This window comes from Gymnoscopelus microlampas (genome assembly GCF_963454915.1).
Source record: "Gymnoscopelus microlampas genome assembly, chromosome: 4".
Taxonomy (NCBI): domain Eukaryota; kingdom Metazoa; phylum Chordata; class Actinopteri; order Myctophiformes; family Myctophidae; genus Gymnoscopelus; species Gymnoscopelus microlampas.
The window spans coordinates 39,543,833-39,566,662 of NC_139941.1; the positions used below are offsets into that span (position 1 = coordinate 39,543,833).

General features: G+C 40.9%; 1 protein-coding gene across 5 annotated transcripts in view; it reads left to right on the forward strand.

Moving 5' to 3' along the window:
• The window catches only part of pbx3b (pre-B-cell leukemia homeobox 3b), a 104,705-nt gene that overhangs the window by 78,316 nt on the left and 3,559 nt on the right, over window positions 1-22,830 (forward strand). The window contains exons 3-9 of one of the 5 annotated variants that reach the window (XM_084055262.1): window positions 626-870; window positions 3,894-4,084; window positions 5,866-6,001; window positions 19,193-19,358; window positions 19,960-20,037; window positions 20,679-20,794; window positions 22,066-22,155. In XM_084055262.1, coding sequence (XP_083911388.1) covers window positions 626-870; window positions 3,894-4,084; window positions 5,866-6,001; window positions 19,193-19,358; window positions 19,960-20,037; window positions 20,679-20,794; window positions 22,066-22,155 — 1,022 coding nt within the window. Of the gene's footprint in view, window positions 1-625; window positions 871-3,893; window positions 4,085-5,865; window positions 6,002-8,047; window positions 8,078-19,192; window positions 19,359-19,959; window positions 20,038-20,678; window positions 20,795-22,065; window positions 22,156-22,830 lie in introns of all 5 variants that reach the window. The other 4 variants (XM_084055258.1, XM_084055260.1, XM_084055259.1 and 1 more) reach the window with 4 other exon arrangements.

Below are 22,830 nucleotides of genomic sequence, written 5' to 3' on the forward strand. Positions count from 1 at the left end.
CATCAGGTCTCAGCATACGTGGTAATTAATTTTTCTATAAAATAAAGTTTATACTGTAACTATTCTTCTGCCTATTTTTTCTTTTTTTTAGTACTTTTTTTATTGGAATTTTTAGTAACATGATAATCACATCAGAGTATAAACAAGTATAAAATATGAAACGAGAAAGGACAATGACAGATAATTTGGTAAATGTTCCAGATTAGTTCAAATAAAATATACAGCATAAAAACCAACAACAACAATAAACAGACACTCTTGCTCTCATACTCTCCCAGCACAGATCGTGCCCTCTTTCCCTTACTCCCGCTGTCTCCTTAAACAATGCATTGCCTTATTGATCATAAAATATTAGTTACAAAATAACCTCTTTTTTTTTCTTATTATTTTTTTCTTTTTTCCTTTTTTTTCTCTTTTTTTTTTCTTTTTTTCTTTTTGAAAAAAATATAAAAATTAAAAATAAAAATTATGCATTTAGGCAGATACATTCTGCCTATTATTAATATTATTTCTAGTAGTAGTCACTGTACTGTATTATTCGTCATGTTGTCATACAGTACCAAATCATGTTCAGATTCAGCATTAACTGACTCCTACTCTCCCTCTTCTCTGTGTTACCTCACAGGTCTCAGCATCCGCGGCGCCCAAGAGGAGGACCCCCCGGACCCCCAGCTCATGCGCCTGGACAACATGCTGCTGGCGGAGGGCGTGTCGGGGCCGGAAAAGGGAGGCGGAGCCTCCGCTGCCGCCGCGGCCGCAGCGGCGGCCTCGGGGGCGGCGGGCGACAACTCCATCGAACATTCCGACTACAGAGCCAAACTCACCCAGATCAGACAGATCTATCACACAGAGCTGGAGAAATACGAACAGGTGAGAACAGGCTCCTCATCTCTCTCCCCCGATGCTTTAAGTATATGAATATGTATATTATTGTTATACTCAGTGGTGTAAAAGCAACTATAAGTACATTTACTCTAAGTATTGTACTTTACTTTACTGGAGTATTTCCCAATTTTCAGTGCTTTTTACTTCTACTCCCACTACATCGCAGAGAGGCAAATATTCTACTTTTACTTTTGCTACAATTATTTGAAAACTTTAGTTTACTAGTTACTTTGCAGATATAAATTATTATATTATAAATCATACATTAACCACTTCAGCCCTATTTTATACATAGGCTATTTGAAAATAGCCGATCTACAATCTTGTATGAGCTTGTAGATCTGCTATTTTCAAACGTTTTAGTACTTTTACTTTTGGTACTTTAAATACATTTTGATACCAACACTTTTGTACTTTTACTCATTCTGAATTCCGGACTTTTACTTGTAACAGAGTATTTCTACAATGCAGTATAGATACTTTTACTTAAGTAAGAAATGTGAGTACTTCTTCCACCACTGAATATATGAATATTTACTATTGTGTACGATTGCTGTCGATGCCGAAAACAAACCGATTCTACAAGCTCGTCCCAATGCGGTGCGTTGTTGAGAGCCTGTAGATATAGGTTTTATTCGGCACGTTACCACGGCACGTTCGTATTTCTCCAGCTTGCGGTGTGGTAGACCTGTCTGAAAAGTGGACAGCGGTATCTCTCTCTCACACTGTGCTACTCATTTAATAATTGCTTTAGTCCTTTAATTCATTGGTTCTCAAAGTGGTCCCCAGCAAAATGTGTTAATATAGCGTCACAATCATTTTAACCTTTTATACTTTGGCTAGTCAAAAATAGCAGATATACAAGCTCATAGCGCGGCACCGAGTGCCGCGCTATGAGCTTGTAGATCTGCTATTTTTGAAAAATCGTGAAAATGTGTGCAAACCTTTGAATATATATATTTTCATGCGAACATTTGTAACTCAAATCTTTGCTTCTGGGGGTCCCTGGAACAAAATATTTGAGATGGGGGTCCGCGGCCAAATACATATCATTTTGGGGGTCCTTGGCATGAAAAAGTTTGAGAACCACTGCTTTAATTTACATCATGCATTTCTCTTGCTATTGATGTTCCAGCCCCGCCACGAGGAATCATTTGGAGAATTCAGTTCACTGTTTAAGCTGCTATCGGGGTGAAAGGGATATAGTCTGGCCATCAGCCATTTGACACACATGAGTTGGTATTAAAATGCACTCGTTCAGTTCTGCTTCACATAAGAATAGACTGAAGCATTAAATGTGGGATAAATGCACTGAATATATGCATGACGTTCAAAAAATGTTCCCATTGTGTGGGTGGTTCCCCCCAGTTTGGGGAAAGAATTACAGCATTATTATATTCAGTCAGTTAGTGTGCTGTAGTTGATTAGAAAGGGCCAGAGTGATGTAGTCATCTGTGTTAACCCATTAAAGACCTGAAGCCCATTCAACAAATGTCTTCTAAATCCCCACAGTATTCTGAAAAACTTATGTTTCTATGTCAGTGGTGCTCAAACTTTTTCATGCCAAGGACCCCCAAAATGATATGTATTTGGCCACCGACCCCCATCTCAAAATATACTGTTCCAGGGACCCCCAGAAGCAAATATTTGAGTTGTTCAGTTTAAAATAATATATATATATTCAAAGATTTGCACACATTTTCATGATTTCTCAAAAATAGCAGATCTACGAGCTCGTAGCGCGGCACTCGGTGCCGCGCTATGAGCTTGTATATCTGCTATTTTTGAATAGCCCAAAATAAAAAAATGACACAGATGCGTTCCCGGTCTTAATGGCTTAAATGCAAGTATGATCAGCCTCCTCCTCCACCTAGCACTTTGAGCTGGGCATTAAGCACCAAGGCATTATGGGTTGAATATAGAAGGTGTATAACAGTGATGCCTCAGCAAGCTCCGGTGAGGTAAATTAGACTAATTTACTCTCTTGCACTTTGAGAGAGGAGGGAGGGAGGGATTGCGGGGGCACACACACACACACACACACACAACACTTTGCCCGGAGTGAATGCATCTTTCTTAAGGGTGTTTCCAGGTTTTAATTATCTAAATGTAAATACTTAACGAATTTTACTCAGAGTAATGAGCTAAAGTGTGCACTACGTAAATGAGTTATTCTAATTAATCATGTATGAACTACTGGTTTAACGAAAAGCTGTTTAAATTCCTCTCTCTCTCTCTGCATTAGGGCCAGGCCAAATTGCGGATCGGCATTTGCATTCATAGATGACTTCACCTATTAAGTCATCAGAGTAATATATAAACACACCATACTCCTTGATGCTTCTAACAAAGAGAGCAAGCAACCTAATGAACACTACTGCCCTGCTCGGAATAAATGTTTTTATGTATCACAATGCAGGAGTCAAACCAAGAGCTTTTAACCTATTAAGACCTGGAACGCATCTGTGTCACTTTTTGATTTGAGAAAAAAAAAGCATTATTTTACACTTTGGCTATTCAAAAATAGCAGATATACAAGCTCATAGCGCGGCACCGAGTGCGTTCCAGGTCTATTAAGACCTGGAACGCATCTGTGTCACTTTTTGATTTGAGCTAAAAAGCATTATTTTACACTTTGGCTATTCAAAAATAGCAGATATACAAGCACAGAGTGCCGTGCTACGAGCATGTAGATCTGCTATTTTTGAAAAATCGAGAAAATGTGTCCAAATCTTTCAATATATATATTTTTAAAGCCAACACTTATATTATTATATTAAATATTTTTAGATGGGGGTCGGCGGCCAAAAACATATCATTTTGGGGGTCCTTGACATGAAAAAGTTTGAAAACCACTGACCACAGAAACATACGTTTTTTAAGAAAACCGTTTTGGATTTAGAAGACATTTTGTAGAATCGGAACCTCAGGCCTCAATGGGTTAAAAGTCATAAAAGGACATTAAGAGGAATGGATTCCTTCACTCTCTTCATTCTCCTTTGGCACAGGCATGTAACGAATTCACCACCCACGTGATGAACCTGCTGAGGGAACAGTCCCGCACGCGGCCCATCTCGCCCAAAGAGATCGAACGCATGGTGGGAATCATCCACCGCAAGTTCAGCTCCATCCAGATGCAACTGAAGCAAAGCACCTGTGAGGCTGTCATGATCCTGCGCTCCAGATTCCTCGACGCCAGGTCAGTAGATTAGGTGCATGGCATGCAGCGTGTGCGTGTGCGTGTGTGTGTGTGTGTGTGTGTGCGTGTGCGCGCGTGCGTGTGTGCGTGTGACTTAGTTCTTAAAACGTGTATTATTTTCATGTGACCTATATAAACAAAACCAGAAAATAAGGTCATTTTATACTGCACACAGGTCAGATTTTCTTTAGTGTCTTGCTCAAGTATTTTTTTTCTTTTACAAGGATACACAGTGCAATTGAATAAACACAATATATCACACAGACAGCCCCCACAACCCTGTTATAATACTAGTACTAGTAGTATTAGTAGTAATAAATGGGCCTGAACTTTCTTTATCGATTAATTTGTTTATGGGTGCACCTCACAGCATGAGGCCTGAAGTACGACAGGATTTTAATTATGCACATGTGCCATCCACTATTTTCAACACAATCGTGCCCTAACACACCACTATTTTCAACACAATCGTGCCCTAACACACCACTATTTTCAAGCCAATCGTGCCCTAACACACCACTATTTTCAAGACAATCGTGCCCTAACACACCACTACTTTCAAGACAATCGTGCCGTAACACCTTAGTGCAGTTAAGGCCATGTGAAATGGGTGACGCGAGTCATGTGGGGGTAATGGATGGAATGACAGGTCATCAGCAGGTGTTCTAGATTACCCTAATCTCTAACAGTTTGGGAGAGTGGAGAGCCCGCCAGGAGAACAGGGACAACTTCGGGGCCGAGGCAAGCCAAGCGTAAGCCGCATTTCGCTGCCCGCTGCCTGTGTGTGTGAAGTGCGGTAAACAAGGCAAAAATAAGCAAATGCTCGACAACACGATAAGTAGCGCCCTTGGGAGGGAGAAGGGGGGACCCAGATCTAGTTAGAGTCGGCTTGTTTTCTGTGCTGGAGATCCCTGGGGCTGTGGCACTTCAGGAACGATGCTCAACTGTGCATGCCATGATTTCTATAATGTACCGAGATGCACTCCGACTGGGCTTTGCACTCCATCACGGAGCCCACCCATCCGCTGCACTAAACTCCACACATTACACGCTTGGACTGGAGATCGCAGACCAACAGACCAAATTAAGCCATTGAGACCTGGAACGCATCTGTGTAATTTTTTTGATTTGAGCAAAAAAAAAACATTATTTTACACTTTGGGCTATTCAAAAATAGCAGATATACAAGCTCATAGCGCGGCACCGAGTGCCGCGCTATGAGCTTGTAGATCTGCTATTTTTGAAAAATCGTGAAAATGTGTGCAAATCTTTAAATATATATCGTTTTAAAGCGAACATTTTTAACTCAAATCTTTGCTTCTGGGGGGTCCCTGGAACAAAATATTTTGAGATGGGGATCCCCGGTCAAATACATATCATTTTGGGGGTCCTTGACATGAAAAAGTTTGAGAACCACTGATATAGAAACATACTTTTTTCAGAATACTGTTGGGATTTAGAAGACATTTATAGAATCGGCTTCAGGTCTTAATGGGTTAAGCATTGTATGTGTTTGTGTGTGTGTGTATACTGGACGTGTATGTGTATTGCTTGTCAGTTTATTGGGTGGGGGACGGGGTATGGTCTTTTGTGCGTTGATGAGCACGGCTCTCTGTGCCTCTCTGCTCCCGAGGCCTCCCCTTAGCGCCCATTCCTCATTATTTTCACCATTTATGTGTGAGATTGATTGTGCAATTTGTCCGATCCAAATGGATGAGTTAATGCCGGTCTCCACTAATGAGCTCACTTGGCCTTTTCTTGTGTTTTGTTCAACCACTCAGGCGGAAAAGAAGAAACTTCAGCAAGCAGGCGACGGAAATCTTAAACGAATATTTCTACTCGCACCTCAGCAATCCGTACCCCAGCGAAGAGGCTAAGGAGGAGCTGGCCAAGAAGTGCAGCATCACAGTCTCCCAGGTGGGTAACCGAACCGTGCGCTCTCCTCCTGTATGTCTGTAGCAGTGGCTGGTGGGGTAATCAGGGTGGTGTGTAAAAGGCCAAAGCCTGGAGGAATAGCTATAGCGTAGGTCGCCACACAAACCAAGACACAATGTCCTTACCTAACCTTGACATTGTGACTGCCTAATGATGCTTCAGTCATGGCTGTGTCCCAGTCAGTCAGAGCGAGGGCCACCACGGGGAGGGGGAGGTCCTTATCACGTTGGCCTCAATCAAAAGCTCTATGCTTTGCCTTCTCTAGCCCGCCCGCCCGCTGGGGTCCCCTGCCATTTTTCTCTCTCATTCCCATCCACCATGTGTGCTCTCTCTCTGTTGCCTGGTCAATCACTTTACTGTATAGGTCAATTGAGATTTGAAAAGTAAACGTTGGTTATACCTATTACTGTGAGAAAAAAAGCAGATGTCTGTAATGTCTGGTGCAGTGGTGTAAAGTACATTTACTCAAGTACTGTACTGTCAAGTACAATTTTTTGTACTTTTACTTTACTGGAGTATTTCCTATTGTCTATACTTTTACTTCTACTCCACTACATCTCAGAGGCAAATATTGTACTTCTACTCCACTACAATTATTTGAAAACGTTAGTCACTAGTTACTTTGCAGATATAAATTATTACATTAAAAAACATACATCAACCGCTTTAGCCCTATTTTATACCTAGGCTTATGCTATTTTCAAACATTTTAGTACTTTGACTTTTGGGACTTTAAGTACATTTTGATACCAATACTTTTGTACTTTTACTCAAGTAAATTTTGAATTCCGGACTTTTACTTGTAACTTCTACATTGCGGTATTGATACTTTTATTTAAGTAAAATATTTGTGTACTTTTTCCACCTCTGGTGGCTCAAAAACAAACACCTGAATGTGTGTGGAACATAATACAGCGTTGCTAGTGAAGAATGACGTAGAGTTATAGTGTAAAGTAGTTGTTTCAGACTTGTTAATGGCCCACGACTGACCTTACAGGACTCTGCTAATTCGCAGCATATGGTCCAATTTGTCCAAAAGACTCAAAACATGTGCTTTTCCCACTTGATCTATAATCTAGCCCTGGTAGCTGGGTAAACCTGAAGGCAATATCTCTCACACCCAACCCCCACATGTTGTACTACTCCTTTTTTATGCTATTATTGTGACTACTATGTAGATTACATTTTGTACTCCATTTTCTCTATGGCTTGTCCTTACGGGACTCAATATCAGAGTACACTGCAAAACCCTGAGTGTTGCTTTAACTCACAGAGAGTGTCAAAATGGATCATTTCTACACTCTCTGAGTTAACCCTTTAAGGCCGGGAAGGGAACGTATGTGTGTCATTTTAAGATTTCTTTGGCTATCGAAAAATAGCAGATATACCAGCTCATAACGCGGCACCGAGTGCCGCGTTATGAGCTTGTAGATCTGCTATTTATTTTTTTTAATCGTGAAAATTTGTGCAAATCCTTTATGTACATTTTTAACTCAAATCTTTGCTTCTGGGGGTCCCTGGAACAAAATATTCTTAGATGGGAGGGGGTCTGCGGACAAATACATATTATTTTGGGGGTCCTTGACATGAAAAAAGTTTGAAAACCATTGATAATATAGCAACATAAGTAAAAGAAAAGAAAGAAAAAGAATTAGGAAAAAAAGAATGTTAGGATTTAGAAGACATTTGTAAAATCCCTAGAAGCAAAGATTTGAGTTAAAAACTATCGCTTTAAAAAAGTATGTATATATTCAAACTAAAGATTTGCACACATTTTCACGATTTTTCAAAAATAGCCAAAATAAATCTTAAAATGACACACAGATGCGTTCCCGGTCTTAATGGGTTAAGCTAATACTTTTTTGCAGTATTTTGCAGTGTAATATCAATCTGTACGAAAAAAAAACATGAATCTACAATGTACTCTTCTTTTTTAATGTGTGGGGAGGGGGTGTTGAGGGGTATTATTGAGTGTAGTCATATGAGGAGTCAGATACTGTAAAAAGACCCATTCTTTTTTGCCTTCAGGGGGTGGGAAGCACCATCACAGTATCACAGGTATGTCATGACTTCTCCTGCTCCACTGTTGTTGTTTTTTTTGTTTTAGTTTATTTATTTTTTGATTATTTTCATTCTTTGTACCTTTTTCCTTTTTTTGGTTGATGTTATGTACAACCTCACAGTCTTCACCACACAGAACCCCCCCCCCCCCCTCCTCCTCCTCCCCCCTTCCACCCCTCTTCCTGCCTCACGCTAACGGAACAATGCTAATGTAACGCTAACGGAACAATGCTAATGTAATCACAGGTTACAGCACTTACACAGTACTGCTTGACTATGATTTGTATTTAAACACCCAGCCACTGCCAACTCTCTGTTCACCATGACATCTATGTCATTCATTCTTGTTAGATTTGTTACAGTGGAAGACCATGTAAGAAGTTTGGTTTTTCCCAACATTTACATTCTGCCTTTAGCTCACATTAATGAATGATCCATGCCATGTAGACCGGCTGTTATTTTTCAGAGGACACCCATGTCACCATTATGTTTGTGTCACACCCGTATATATACTTTCTTTTCTTACACATTATTTTGTTTCTGTTCTACAGTGGTTTCACTACATTCTGCGTTTTTTTTGTTTGTTGTAGAGCATCCACTAGTTGTATCCTCTCTAAAACCTGGAAAAGTACAGTCTGTGTTTACCCCAACCCCACCCCACCCAGCCACCCACCCATGCACCCACCCAGCTACCCACGCACCCACCCACCCACCCACTCCTCTTTTCTTGTTCAGTGTGTGTTCTTTATGGCGGTTTAAGGAATGGGCGCTGACCCTCACAAATGGAACTCCATTCTCTCTGAGTGCCTCACTAAACAGGCCACTGTATAAGTTCCCATGAGAACAAATCAGTCTGTGCAGAAATTAGAGGCTTTTAAAAATTCACTTGAACTCATCTCAAGCCCCATTAGTGGGGTACTCCTCGACAAGAGGAGGCCACAGCAGACATTCTTATTGACTTATTCTTAGTGCTTTGGCTCATTTTATGTGAGTAACAAAGTCTGGGGCTCAACGTGATGCCAAGTTTTCCCCCCAGTAAGCATGTTATTTCAGACTGTAACAGAATCGCAGTGTGGCTATTCTGAGGATTTAGTCAACAAACTTCAAATGGCTCAAACTCTCTCCTCGGTTTGGTGATTTAAAAAAAGGGATTATTTAAGTAGCGATTTCCCCATCGTGAGTATAATGCCAGTATCAATCCTCAGTCTTAGCTAAAACCTTATCACTGATTATCCTGTCTTTGTTTCATAGGCAGGATTATTCAACATAGAAGTAATCCTGGTCTCTATACTGCCTCCCCCTGGTCAGCCGGGGCGCCTGATGGAGGGGAAAGGAACTGGTTGGAATAACGTGTTCCTTCCACGCGCTACATCCAACCGGGGAAACTCCCCCCCCCCCCCCCCCTCCCTGTCAGGTGATAAGAAGCGGCTTGCTAGCTCCTCATGCATTGATGGAGGCATGAGCTCAGTTCTGGGCTCTCCCTAGGCTGGCAGAGGGAGAGTAGTGCCCAAGATTACATAGGCAATTGGGTCTGGATGAAAAAAAAATGGGTTACAAAATCGTGGGTTAAAAAAATAATAAAAAAAACATAGAAGTGAAGCACAGTATGAGACTGAGATTACAGTATACTTCTTGATCAGGGGCAGACTCTTCTGTTCTGGACAGTACAGTAGATATTTGCTCCCCCTTTTGACCCACTAAGCCATTGGTTCTCAAAGTGGGGTCCGGGGACCCCCAGGGGTACTTGAGGGGGTTCCAGGGGGTCCCCAGCTAAATGATGGATAGGAACCAAATGGACCTTAATGGGTCTGTAACTCTCAGAGTGTCCAAATGGAACCAAATGGACCCAACGGGTCCATTTGGTTCCATTTGGACACTCTGAGAGTTAGATTAACATTGATTTTACAATAGAAATTGGGGTCCCAGAGATATAATTGCCATTAAATGGGGGTCCGTAGCCTAATGCATGTCAGACTGGGGGTCCTTGAAATTAAAATGGTTGAGAATCACTGCTAGAGCCGTAAAAATCGTCTCTTATGGGGGGTCCCTGGCATATCTTTTCAAATGGGGGTCCACGGGCTAATAAGTGTCAATTTGGGGGTCCTTGACATGAAAAGGTTTGAGAACCACTGCACTAAGCTACTACGTTTCTACCTCTTGCATGGATGACAAACAACTTTGATTTTTGATATTTTTATTCCAATTCATAGATTCAACATTTTTTGAATTGTTGTTTGTCACTAGGCCTACAGTATGTAACTGCTTTGAAAGTGCATGACTTGATTACTAATGAAGCAAACATGCTTCTCCTTCATCCAAGGCCAGCGTGCTTGTTTATAAGCGACTCAGTGGAGTGCAAGGAGCTAATGGTGTTGTCGACGAGGAGATTACCTCACTACATAAGGCAATGACTGGCCCTCTACAGGCAGGAAGGATGCAGTCTTATTATTTCATGCTGTCAGTTTGCATGCGACATGATAGGGCTCTCCCTAAATGAAGCCATACATGGGATTGAAGGGCAGTGGTTTGTGTCTGTGGCTTTATGGATGTGTCAGAGAGGCCATAATTGATATAACCTCCAGAGAGAGGAGCTGCTGCAGATTGAAGGACGACAAGAACCTCTACCCCTTGACTGAAGAAGAAACGTCTGTATGCAGTGAGGAATCTGCACCGCAATGTTCACCTAATTCCAGTGGTGTATAGTAACTAAATACATTTACTCAAGTACCGTACTTAGGTACAATTTTGAGGTACTTTGACTTTACTGGAGTATTTCCAATTTTCAATACTTTTACTTCTACTCCACTACATCTCAGAGGCAAATATTGTACTTTTACTCCACTACAATTATTTGAAAACTTTAGTCACTAGTTACTGTGCAGATATAAATGATTACATTATAAAACATACATTAACCACTTAAGCCCTTTTTTTTATACCTAGGCTATTTGAAAATAGCCGATCTACAAGCTCACAACGCAACGCATTGTGAGCTTATAGATCTGCTATTTTCAAATATTTTAGTACTTTTACTTTTGGTACTTTAAGTACATTTTGATGCCAATACTTCTGTACTTTTACTCAAGTACATTTTGAATTCTGGACTTTTACCTGTAACAGAGTATTTTTATATTGCAGTATTGGTACTTTTACTTAAGTAAAGAATTTGAGTACTTTTTCCACCACTGGTACAGTATGCAGTGAGGAATCTGCACCACAATGTTCACCTAATTCACCTAAGTGTTATCTCACCACCTGAGTGGCACTTATCAATATTTCACATCATTTATGAATTCAGAGAAACGGAAGTCTTGAGTTTTGCATTAAGTATTAATGTAATAATAATTGATAATATCATAGCCGGGGAAAACCACCTTTGGAGTGTAATAATTATCCCATTAAGACCTGGAACGCAACTGTGTCATTTTAGATTTCTTTGGCTATTCAAAAATTGCAGATATACAAGCTCATAGCGCGGCACCGAGTGCCGCACTACGAGCTTGTAGATCTGCTATTTTTGAAAAATCATGAAAATTTGTGCAAATCTTTGAACATATAGTTTTCAAAGCGAACATGTGTAACTCAAATCTTTGCATGTCTTCTAAATCAGTCGTTCTCAAACTGTTTCATGTCAAGGACCCCTAAAATGATATGTATGTGGCCGCGGACCCCCATCTCAAAATATGTTGTTCCAGGGACCCGCAAGAAGTAAAGATTTGAGTAAAAAATGTTCCATTTGAAAATATATATACTCAAAGATTTTCACATTTTTTTTAACATTTAAAAAAAAATAGCAGATCTACAAGCTCGTAGCGAGCTATGAGCTTGTAGATCTGCTATTTTTGAATAGCCAAAGTATAAAATAACAGTTAAAGTGGTTACACAGATGCGTTCCCAGTCTTAATGAGTTAAGGCAATGAGCATGAGGGTTTGACACTTAACAGTGTATAACACCCGAGTCGTATTGAGATCTTAAAAAGTTCATGCATCGCCTTTTCATTGACAAGAGAAGAAGAGCATTGACCTGAAATGTGGTGGAAAATGTTTGTGAATTATTAAGTACACTTCCATGGCCTCTCTCTAGTGGGTAGAGAGAGAGAGAGAGAGAGGCGAGCAGAACGGTGTCGTGTTCTTTTTGCGAAGGAGAGGAGAGGCTGCAGCATGGCTATTATACAATCGCTGCCTTTGAGGCTGCTGAGGTCAGGTAATTCAGTCTCGCAAAACCTGGCTCTCACTGCACAGAGAAGTCAATTGAATGCACGGCCTGCCACGAGATAAAAGGGAATTAGTTCTGTAGATTGGCTTGTGGTCCCCCCCACCCCACCCCACCCACCTCACAGTGCCTTGCATTTACTCAATGTTTAGCTGAACCTGGGAATCACTAAAGCCAGAGTTCACTGGGCAGGAGAGAAATGTGTGCAGAGAATGGAGAAGTGGTGGCGCTGTAATAATACCCGGGGTCTTTTTGATGCCCAATGTGCTGTCGAGTCTGTCCCAGTGGTGTAAAGGAACTAAGTACATTTACTGGAGTATTTCCAATTTTCACTACTTTTACTTCTACTCCACTACATCTCAGAGGCAAATATGGTACTTTTACTCCACTACAATTATCTAAAAACTTTAGTTACTAGTTACTTTGCAGATATAAATTATTATATTATAAAAACATACTTTAACCACTTTAGCCCTATTTTATACCTAGGCTATTTGAAAATAGCCGATCTACAAGCTCATAACGCGTCGCATCGTGACGCGTTGTGAGCTTGTAGATCTGCTATTTTCAAACATTTCTGTACTTTTACTTTTGGTACTTTAATTACATTTTGATACCAATACTTATGTCCTTTTACTCAAGTAACATTTTGAATTCCGGACTTTTACCTGTAACAGAGTACTTCTACATTGCAGTATTGATACTTTCACTTAAGTAAAACATTTGATTACTTTTTCCACCACCGAGTCTGTCCAGGCTTGCAACACCCTACAGTGGCAGAGTACAGTCATAACAACCCATCACAAAGTAATACTAGATCAAAACCATCAGAATACACAGTCATAACAACCTGCGTCCCTATGACAAAATATACTACAAGATCAAAACCATCAAAATGTGACATAATCCACTTCCTCGTCCAAATGATCAGTCAATTAGGTTTTATTACCATAAGTTGTAATACTTAACTGCATCCTCTCTGCCATAGTTTGTAGAAGCAATATTGTGTGATAAAACATGAACTACGTGTGTAGTCTGTCAATGTCAACCCATGCATCACGCTCACTGTTGTGACATGCAAAAAGCATAACCACGTTGTATCACTTGAATTTAAAGAGATACATCGGCCCATTAAGACCTGGAACGCATCTGTGTCATTTTTAGATTTGAGCTAATTATTTTACACTTTGGCTATTCAAAAATAGCAGATCTACAAGCTCATAGCGTGGCACTATGAGCTTGTAGATCTGCTATTTTTGAAAAATCGTGAACATTTTGTGCAAATCTTTGAATATGTATATTTTTAAAGCGAACAATTGTAACTCAAAAAATTGCTTCTGGGGGGTCCCTGGTACAACATAGTTTGAGATGGGGTCCGCGGCCAAATACATATAATTTTGGGGTCCTTGACATGAAAAATTTTGAGAACCACTGATATAGAAACATAGTTTTTTTCAAAAAACTGTTTTAGAAGACATTTTCGTAGAATCGGCCTCAGGTCTTACTGGGGTAAAAAGATACACTATACTAGGTTGGAAATACACATACAGAATATTTTCTATATTTACATTTGTTTGAGTATACTTTGTGAGCCGGGCTGAACGGGTCGAGACTATTGTATCCTCTCTGGCCCTCAAATCCTCCTATAAGCAGGTTAAGTAAAAAGGATGATGGTCAGGGCTTTCATTGCTTCCAATTAAACCTTGCTTGTTAGTTTAACCTCTAGGTAAACCCATCAAACAATTGATGTCAAGGAAGGGCCCTGCCAACACTGTGGGCCTCGCCTGAATGGTCATTAATTTTAATTGCCTAGATATTAAAGATTTAGAGCACAGAGACACATGCAGGATAGAAATGATCTGATGTCCCGCAAATCCCACTCTTTTTTTTTTTCTTCTCCGCGCCATAGCATTGGGCGGCGGGCTGCTGGGGGATATTAAAATTTAAGCACAGGGGTGGAAATTAAATAAAGCGTCATTAGGGGCAGCTGCTCTTTGGCTGGTCCAGCAGTGGGCTTCAGGGCCTTAGGAGGGGGGGGGGGGGTTGGGGGGGTGGCGGGGGGGTTAGCAGCAGCACACAGCGACAAGACAGTCTAATTTATAGGACCATTAAAAGCAACCATCATCTCATTATTATTCCACTGTTATTGCAGAGCCAGCATTCATTCGCACACAGAGAGAGAGAGAGAGAGAGAGGGTTTACCCCCCTCTCGTACAACTTTTCAGTCTTTGACTGTGATATTGGATGTCATCATTTCCAATTCGACGTAATTAGCTTTTCCTACTAATCTAAATAAAAAAATATGCCCGGCTTAATACATTCAATTGAAGTCAACACTTCTCCCTGCCTTTGGAGTAATATTTCACTTTGGTAAATACATTTGCATTTTTTTTTAAAAACATGCACACTGCAATATGAATTCATGAATAATCAACTAACATTAGCTGCCCCAATAATTCGTAGTCAAAAACATCTTAAGGCCTTTTCCCCCCTCTTCCAACACGGCTTTTGATGATTGCAAACAAGAAAAATTGCTTCTTGAATAGTTTCCACAAAACGTTATGATATCGCTGTAGTTCATATACTATAATGCATTGGATGTATTATAGAAGTATGAATATCAAATGATTTATATTATTTACAATTTAGGCATTTAGCGTGATTATCCAGAATCGCATACAAAGTGCAGGATCAGAGTAAATGACATGAACCCTATAGTCAACAAATGACGGTTAAATGGTCAATTAAATAGAGCAGAAAGAAAACAATTAAGTGATACAAAGTAACTAGGATACCATTTAAACATCAAACCTAACATCCGTCTAAAGAACATGCTATTTAAAGGAGTAGTTCACACACAAAAAAATACTTATTTTCTATCTATTACACACCCCATGAAACCTTGAATTCATGAAGATCGTTTTGTTTTTGTCACATTCCTGAGCCAATAATTTGATGACCGGCGGGAGACTCAAAGAGTCTCCTACTGAGTCTATATTGACCGATGCCCCGGTCATCAAATAATTGGCTCAGGAATGCAACAAAAACAAAAATTCAAGGCTTCATGGGCTTCATGTAATTGATAGAAAATAAGTCATTTTTTTTACTCCTTTAAATAACATACTTAGCATTTGTGATTAAGCAACCGAAAGGTTCCCAGTTCGATCCCGGGCTCCCCCCAGAGTTAGTGTCGAAGTGTCCTTGAGCAAGACACCTGAACCCCTAGTTTCTCCCGATGAGCAGGTTGTTGCCTTGCATGGTTTCCTCTGCCGTGTGTGTGTGTGTGTGTGTGTGTGTGTGTGTGTGTGTGTGTGTGTGTGTGTGTGTGTGTGTGTGTGTGTGTGTGTGTGTGTGTGTGTGTGTGTGTGTGTGTGTGTGTGTGTGTGTGTGTGTGTGTGTGTGTGTGTGTGTGTGTGTGAATTAGAGTTCTCAAATTCTGCCGGGCCAGGCAGGCAGAATTACATATATGCTAATTATTATTATTTATTTTTTAATATTTTATAATTATCATTATTATCATTATTTTTATTTTTTTGGAGGGGGTTCGGGTTTTCGGGCCTAACATTATGCTAATTGTTCGGGCCGGCCCAGTTAGGGCCCAGTTAGGGCCCAGTTAGTGCCGGACCTTAATTTTCAGGCCCATTGAGAACTCTAGTGCTAAATGGGTGAATGGCACATTGTAAAGCACCTTGGATAAAGGCGCTATATAAATGCACCATTTCACTTTTTTTTTTTACAGTATTATGTATAAGTTATAACAGTAAATATATAAATAACAACGTGAACAAGTAACCAACCTATATCTGCATACTATAACTAGCATCTATCAAAGAATAGGCAACAAGTATAAGGCATGGGGAGTGCTATGGGGAGGTGGTGGAGGTGGAGAGGTTAGTTTTCACACAGTGGCAGAACATTGGTAATGGGTCTGCTGTCCTGACTGAGGGGAGGGAGGTCATTCCACCGCTGGGGAGCCAGGAGGGAGAAAAGTCGAGGACACTCGGAGCGATGGCCAGGGTGTCGTAGGTTAACCCATTCAAGTCGGGAACACATCTGTGTCATTTTAGATTTTAACTGTAGCCATATGAGCTTGTAGATCTGATATGTTTTGAAAAATCGTGAACATTGGTGCAAATCTTTGAAGATATACATTTTTTAAAGCGAACATTTGTAACTCAAATCTTTGCTTCTGGGGGGGGGGGGGGGCGGGGGGGGTCCCTGCAACAAAATATTTTGAGATGGGGGTCCACGACCAAATACATCATTTTGTGAGTCCTTGACATGAAAAAGTTTGAGAACCACTGATATAGCAACATACGTTTTTTCCAAAAACTGTTAGGACATTTGTAGAATCGGCCAAATTGCACAAATTTTCACGATAAAAAAAAAAAGCGGATCTACAAGCTCATCGGGCGGCACTCGATGCCGCGCAATGAGCTTGTTTATCTGCTAATTTTGAAAAGCCAAAGAAATCTTAAAATGACACAGATGTGTTCCCGGTCTTAATGGATTAACTGATCGAAAAGTGTGCTGGAATGGGTGTAGGGGTGGATCATGTCCTGAAGGTAAGGGGGTGCCATGCCCTTGATTGCCTTGTAGGTCATCACCAGTGTTTTTAACTGGATGTGGGCCAACCGCAAGCCAGCCAGTGAAGGGAACTCAGAAAGACAGAGACAGGAACATTTTGGGATGCTGAGGACCAGGTGTGCCGCGGCGGCAATCTGGATCAGTTGGAAAGGGTTGTCGGCAGACCAGAAAAGAGGTAGTTGTAGTCGCAGTAGTCAAACCTGGAGATGACAGCGGCTTGGATTAGTAGCTGGACAGACTCCTTGGTTTAAGGAAGGATCTGATAGTCCTGATGTTGTAAAGTGCAAACCTTACAGGATTGCGTGACTGCTGCGATGTGTGTGCCTTGAAGGACAGCTGACTGTCCAGGACCACTCCTGGGTTTCGGAACAGTAGCCACCAAAAGGGTGTGTTGTTGATAGAAACGGAAAAGATCCTGCAGGGGGCAGGACTTTCCAGGGAAGAAGAGGGAAGCTCATTCTTGTCTGGTGTTGAGCTTGAGGTGGTGGCAGTGGGGAAGACATGGACTGTGAGATGTCAGCCAGGCATGCGGTGATGCACTGAGTGGCTGAGGGAGGGAAGGGAGAGAAACTGTTGAGTGTCGTCAGCTTAACAGTGATAAGAGCTTGTGAGCGTAGATGACAGAGCCCAGGGATCTGGTGTAGAGGAATAAAAACAGACCTAGGGGACTTTGGTCAACAGGGTACGGGGGATTAAAGTAATCCTTTAGCATGAAACATGGAACGTTTTTTTTTACCCCCCCCCCCCCTTCTACTCTGTACATATAGTGTTTTATATTTGCTGATGATATTGTATTTTGGTGGTGTTGTTTTTTAAATGAATTGAATACATAGGACCACAATGGAAACAGGTCCTCAGGACTTTTTTTGTCTTATCCTTTTAGCCCAAATGTATGACTATACCCGTGCTGTTTGCATTTCTGTCTAATAAAGTATTCAATCAATCAATCAATAGACCCAGCACAATCAACATTAGGGCTTAACTGTTGATGAAGTTGTAGTAGTGAATAGTTTTGCACTAAACACATGATGAATGATTTTGGTGTTACCATACCAAACTACAACTATAACTATTAGCTGTCTCCCTCTTGCGAGGTAATTGCAACACTATAGAAATTACAATGGAGATGGCAGCACATCTTGTGCACCGTCTGCTTCAAAAGCTACAACTATATTTATTGACATTGTCGGCCAGGGCTTCATCAGGGTTGAAACTTCTAAATGGAAGAGTAGGAAGACCACTCACTTCTCCCATTAGAAGGGTGATGGCAGTCACTGCCTACAGTTTTTTTCCCTTTCCCCCCTTTTCTACTTTGTACATACAGTATAGTGTGTTACATTAGTTGATGATATTGCATTTTGTTATTTGTATGCTATGTTGATGAATTGAATACATAGGACCACAATGGAAACAAGTCCCCAGGACTTTTTTGTGTAATTCATTTAACTCTAATCTGACTGTACCTCATACTGTTTACATTTCTGTCTAATAAAGTATTCAATCAAAACCTCCAGCCACTGGAGGTATACTAGTTACATTGTATTAACATATTGTACCATACAGGTTGGTTAAAATAACATTTTATGCTTTAGAATAAGTCCTGGATCGTAGCTTTAAATATTCTACAAAGGAGGGGGAACGCAATTCATGATGTGCATTCATATTTCATCCTGATCATACTGTTATTTAATGATGTGCTGTATGCATGTAGGTTTTATAATGTCAAGACAAGGGACCGTAACGTGTCACGCCAATAACTCTATCCATATGTTATATACTATACATGTAAATTATATACACTATTTACTACTCTTTATTTATTAGCTTGTAGTTTTAAAAATGTGTTAAAGTTGCATAACATTTTAATCAACATTAAATTACTTACCTGAATCAGACAATAGCCTATTACTTCAGAAGCAACCAATTGGAACACATTTAACAAGAAGACATCCTTTAACAACAGGCGTTAGACATGATTGTGAAGTAATGAAAAGTTTAGAGTGTTTGCAGCGGGAGACAGAGGCGTCCCCCCAGTGAGCTGGGCTTTTTTGTCGAGAGACAAACAAGAGAGCGTGTCACGCTCCCATCCATGAGAAGACATGCTCCCATCCATGAGAAGACACAAGTGATTCTTGATTATGGCTTAATTAGCCCACATACCCAGTGGACATTACTGTGCAGGGGCTGGGAATTGGGTGCTTGATGGACCCAGACGTGACATCTTGAAACAATCACACTGCTCAGTGCACAGTCGCCGTGGCTACGTGATGTCTGACACCTCTGCTCTCCTTCCTCTGTTCTCTCCCCCGCAGGTATCCAACTGGTTCGGCAACAAGAGGATCCGGTACAAGAAGAACATAGGCAAGTTCCAGGAAGAAGCGAACCTGTATGCCGCCAAGACGGCAGTAACGGCAGCACACGCGGCAGCTGCTGCAGTGCAGAATAGCCAGACCAACTCCCCTACCACGCCCAACTCCGGTAGGCACTCCCGCATATAGATGCAAGCTCTAAGCCCTCTACTCTACCTCAGCCGTTAACCGCTCCGCCTGCCTCGCCATCCACCCCACTTCTTCACCGTTCTCACACAGACAAGAGTGACAGGCTCCGCTCCCAGCTTGGGATCACAGCGTCTATGTGTCTCTGAGACAGTTGATGCTGAGTAAACTCATGCATAAAGAGAGCGTTTCCTGTTCCGCGCAACCAAGAACACATGTATTTTTGGCTGGGGGAAAAAAAAAAAGGACACGATTTCGAAAAATGATGTCTATGGGATTTGTTTTCCCTTGACTTTAATGTCAACTTCATGTCATTTGTCATGTAACGGTATGTAATTCCCCCTTTTATGAGCGTTTTAGCTAAATTAAAATGGCAACTTATTTGCTGGGAGAAATATAACAATGCAGGATGCCTGTGAGGAGAGTTGTTGTAGACAAATCATATAAAACAGGAATACGAAAGCATCAAAAGGGCATGTTTTAGACCGGTAAATAAATTGATCTAATATAATGCTGAGTTTGAGGTTGAACCTGCGTCGGGATGTGGTAAGCTTATGAAGTGGTCCCCTTTTTCTTGCACCCAGGATTCCAGATGAAAGATGAAGAGTTTCAGCTGGATTCTGCAGAGAGCAAAAACACTCTTTTAACCAACATGTTTACTGGTACTGGCCTTTTCATAAAGCTTCTTATTGTCCTTGTCATTTACCATGTGATACCTCCCCGCTTAGACGTTAGATTGGAAGTAGGTGATGTGGAACCATTGGGCGCTTAAGCGACCAACCACATATAGAATGGGTCCCTTGTGTCGTGATTTTCATTCCGTTTGTGTCCACCCCTTTTGTTTTTTGTTTTGTTTTGTGTGAAAAGACCCTCCTAAGTGTTGGCTCATGCTCCTTTCATGTTCCTTTCTTTCCTTCCTTCACCCTTATAGTTGCTTGCTTTCTGGGAATCCTGTAGTCTATGTATTTCTATAGTCTGTTTCATACTTAGTTGTGTCGCGGGTGTCTCACAGCGAAAATAGCAGATCTATTAGCTCTCAACACGTTGCACTGCGATGCATTGTGACCTTGTGCTGTTAGATTGGCTATTTTCGGCGCGCGGCGCTCGTACGTGACTAAGTATTACTCAGGCTTAAGTGTGTGCTGAACGTCTGAGTTGGAGTCGGAAGTGGCGTTTGTGTCAGCGTATGTTTTGTGTACCGTATGTGTGTGCCTTTCCTTCTAATAGCCCTCTCATAATACAGTATATAGTCTTTACTTTTATATCTATTTATATTCAGCATACTTACATCTTCCCTCTCCAGGTTCCTCAGGTTCTTTTAACCTCCCAAACTCTGGGGACATGTTCTTGAGCATGCAGAGTCTGAATGGGGATTCTTACCAACAAGGGGCACAAGTCGGAGCCAATGTACAGTCACAGGTAGGATCCACAATCAGGGGCCGGTGGTCCTGTGTTGCCAGTGCAGAGAGCCGCCCTTGTTCCTTGCCTGTGTACTGAGCCATCCACAGTGCAAGTCTGAATACAGTAACAACACACTGCCCCACACACGCGGGCAGTTCAAATTGTGAGGCCACAGTGAGGCCATCCCATGTAAAACAAAAAACACAGAGGGTGTTTGCACTTCTGATTGAGCTGAATACAAGAGTGCTTACTGACTCTAATTCGCTTTGGATGGAATATTCTGGCACCAAAAATGTATCCCACCCCATTGTTATAATATATTTTTTTAACCCATTAAGACCTGAGGAGATTCTTAAAGTTTTCTAAATCCTAACAGTTTTTTGAAAAAAATCTAAAAAAACAGAAATTCTTGATTTTTCAAAAATAGCAGACATACAAGCTCATAGCTTGTATATCTGCTATTTTTGAATAGCCAAATAAATCTAAAGTGACACAGATGCGTTCCAGGTCTTAATGGATAAAAAAAAAAGAGACAATCTCCTGATAGTCGGTTAATTGTGATGCCAGGCGACCATTTGAAACAAACATATTGTGAATGCATTTGGCTTTGACTTGAGCTCTTGGGTTGGTATTGGGTTAATATGGTATAGTACTGATTTCCCCTTTTCTCCTGTATCCTTTATTACCTTGTCTTCCTATCTCATCTTGTTATTGTTTGTTTGTTGTCAATGTTGTCTGCCATTAAGTAAACGTGTTTAAATCCAGCCACACAATAGACACCATGACCATACCATGCAGATAATGTAAAAAGTACATGCCATTCGTTAGTACGGTCAAATAAACGGTTATTATGAAGCCTCCCTAGTGTACTGTATGTCTTATGTTCTTGTCCCTTGTTTATTTTTGCTTTTTCTGAGAGAATTGCATTGTTTATATAGTACTGTACTACTACTACTACTACTACCACTATAACGGCTACTATTATTATTGTTATTATTATTATTATTATTATTGTTTTCTGAATTCATTAGCTCCAATAGGAATGTAAAGATATGTTCTTAAATGTTTAACAGTCAGCATTTAAATGGATAAAACAATAAACTCAAATATTTGTATGACAAATATTCATAAGTCCCACGCCATGAATATGTCAGGTGTGTAAATTAATAATTTACATCAGCTAATCTGGTTAGTGTGATTATAGTATATAGCTCTTTATGTTTACACAGCATTAGCCTGCTGTAAGTACATTGCATTCATCATTTTGTTCACCCTGTCTGTGCCCACAGGTGGATACCCTGCGCCATGTTATCAGTCAGACGGCAGGATACAATGATAGTCTTGGGGGAAACACCATGTATAGTCCACATGGCCTGAATGTAAGTACAGGTTGTTGTTGTACTAAATTCTGTACACTACAGATGTGCCATTTCAAAACTTCAAATGTCCTGCCATCGCCAAGACAGTACATTTTCAGGGGATTCCCAGGGCAATAAGAGGGACAAAGAAGGGCATTTAAAATGCTGAATTATTTTGATGATCACTGCTTTTATGATGCTAATTAATTTGAACAACTGGTCAAGGACCTCTTCAAATCACCTTTCGCCTCATAATGAGTCTGACACCTTCTTCAACACACATTCTTTTGTTCTCATGTATATGGATGTCTGTTGAAGGGAAAAACGGGGGTGTGCAGTGACAGCTTCTTTTCAGGGGCAAAACAGTGAATTTTTAAGGGCAGAACAGGGAGGAAAAAAATGCATTTTCAGGGCACTTTCAGGGAAAGAACAGTAACGTGTGAAGTTACACATCTGGCACATCTGTACGTCAACGGTTCTCAAAGTGGAGTCCAGGGACTCTCAGGGTTCCTTGGGGGGGGGGTTCTAAATTGACCCTTACAAGTCTGTAACTCTGACGGTATACAAATGAAACCAAATGGACCCTGTCGGGACCATTTGGTTCCATTTGTATACCGTTAGAGTTAAGGGGGGTCCTTGACATTTTTAAGTCTGAGGACCACTGCACTAAGTTCCTTGGGGGCGGGGTTATTTTGT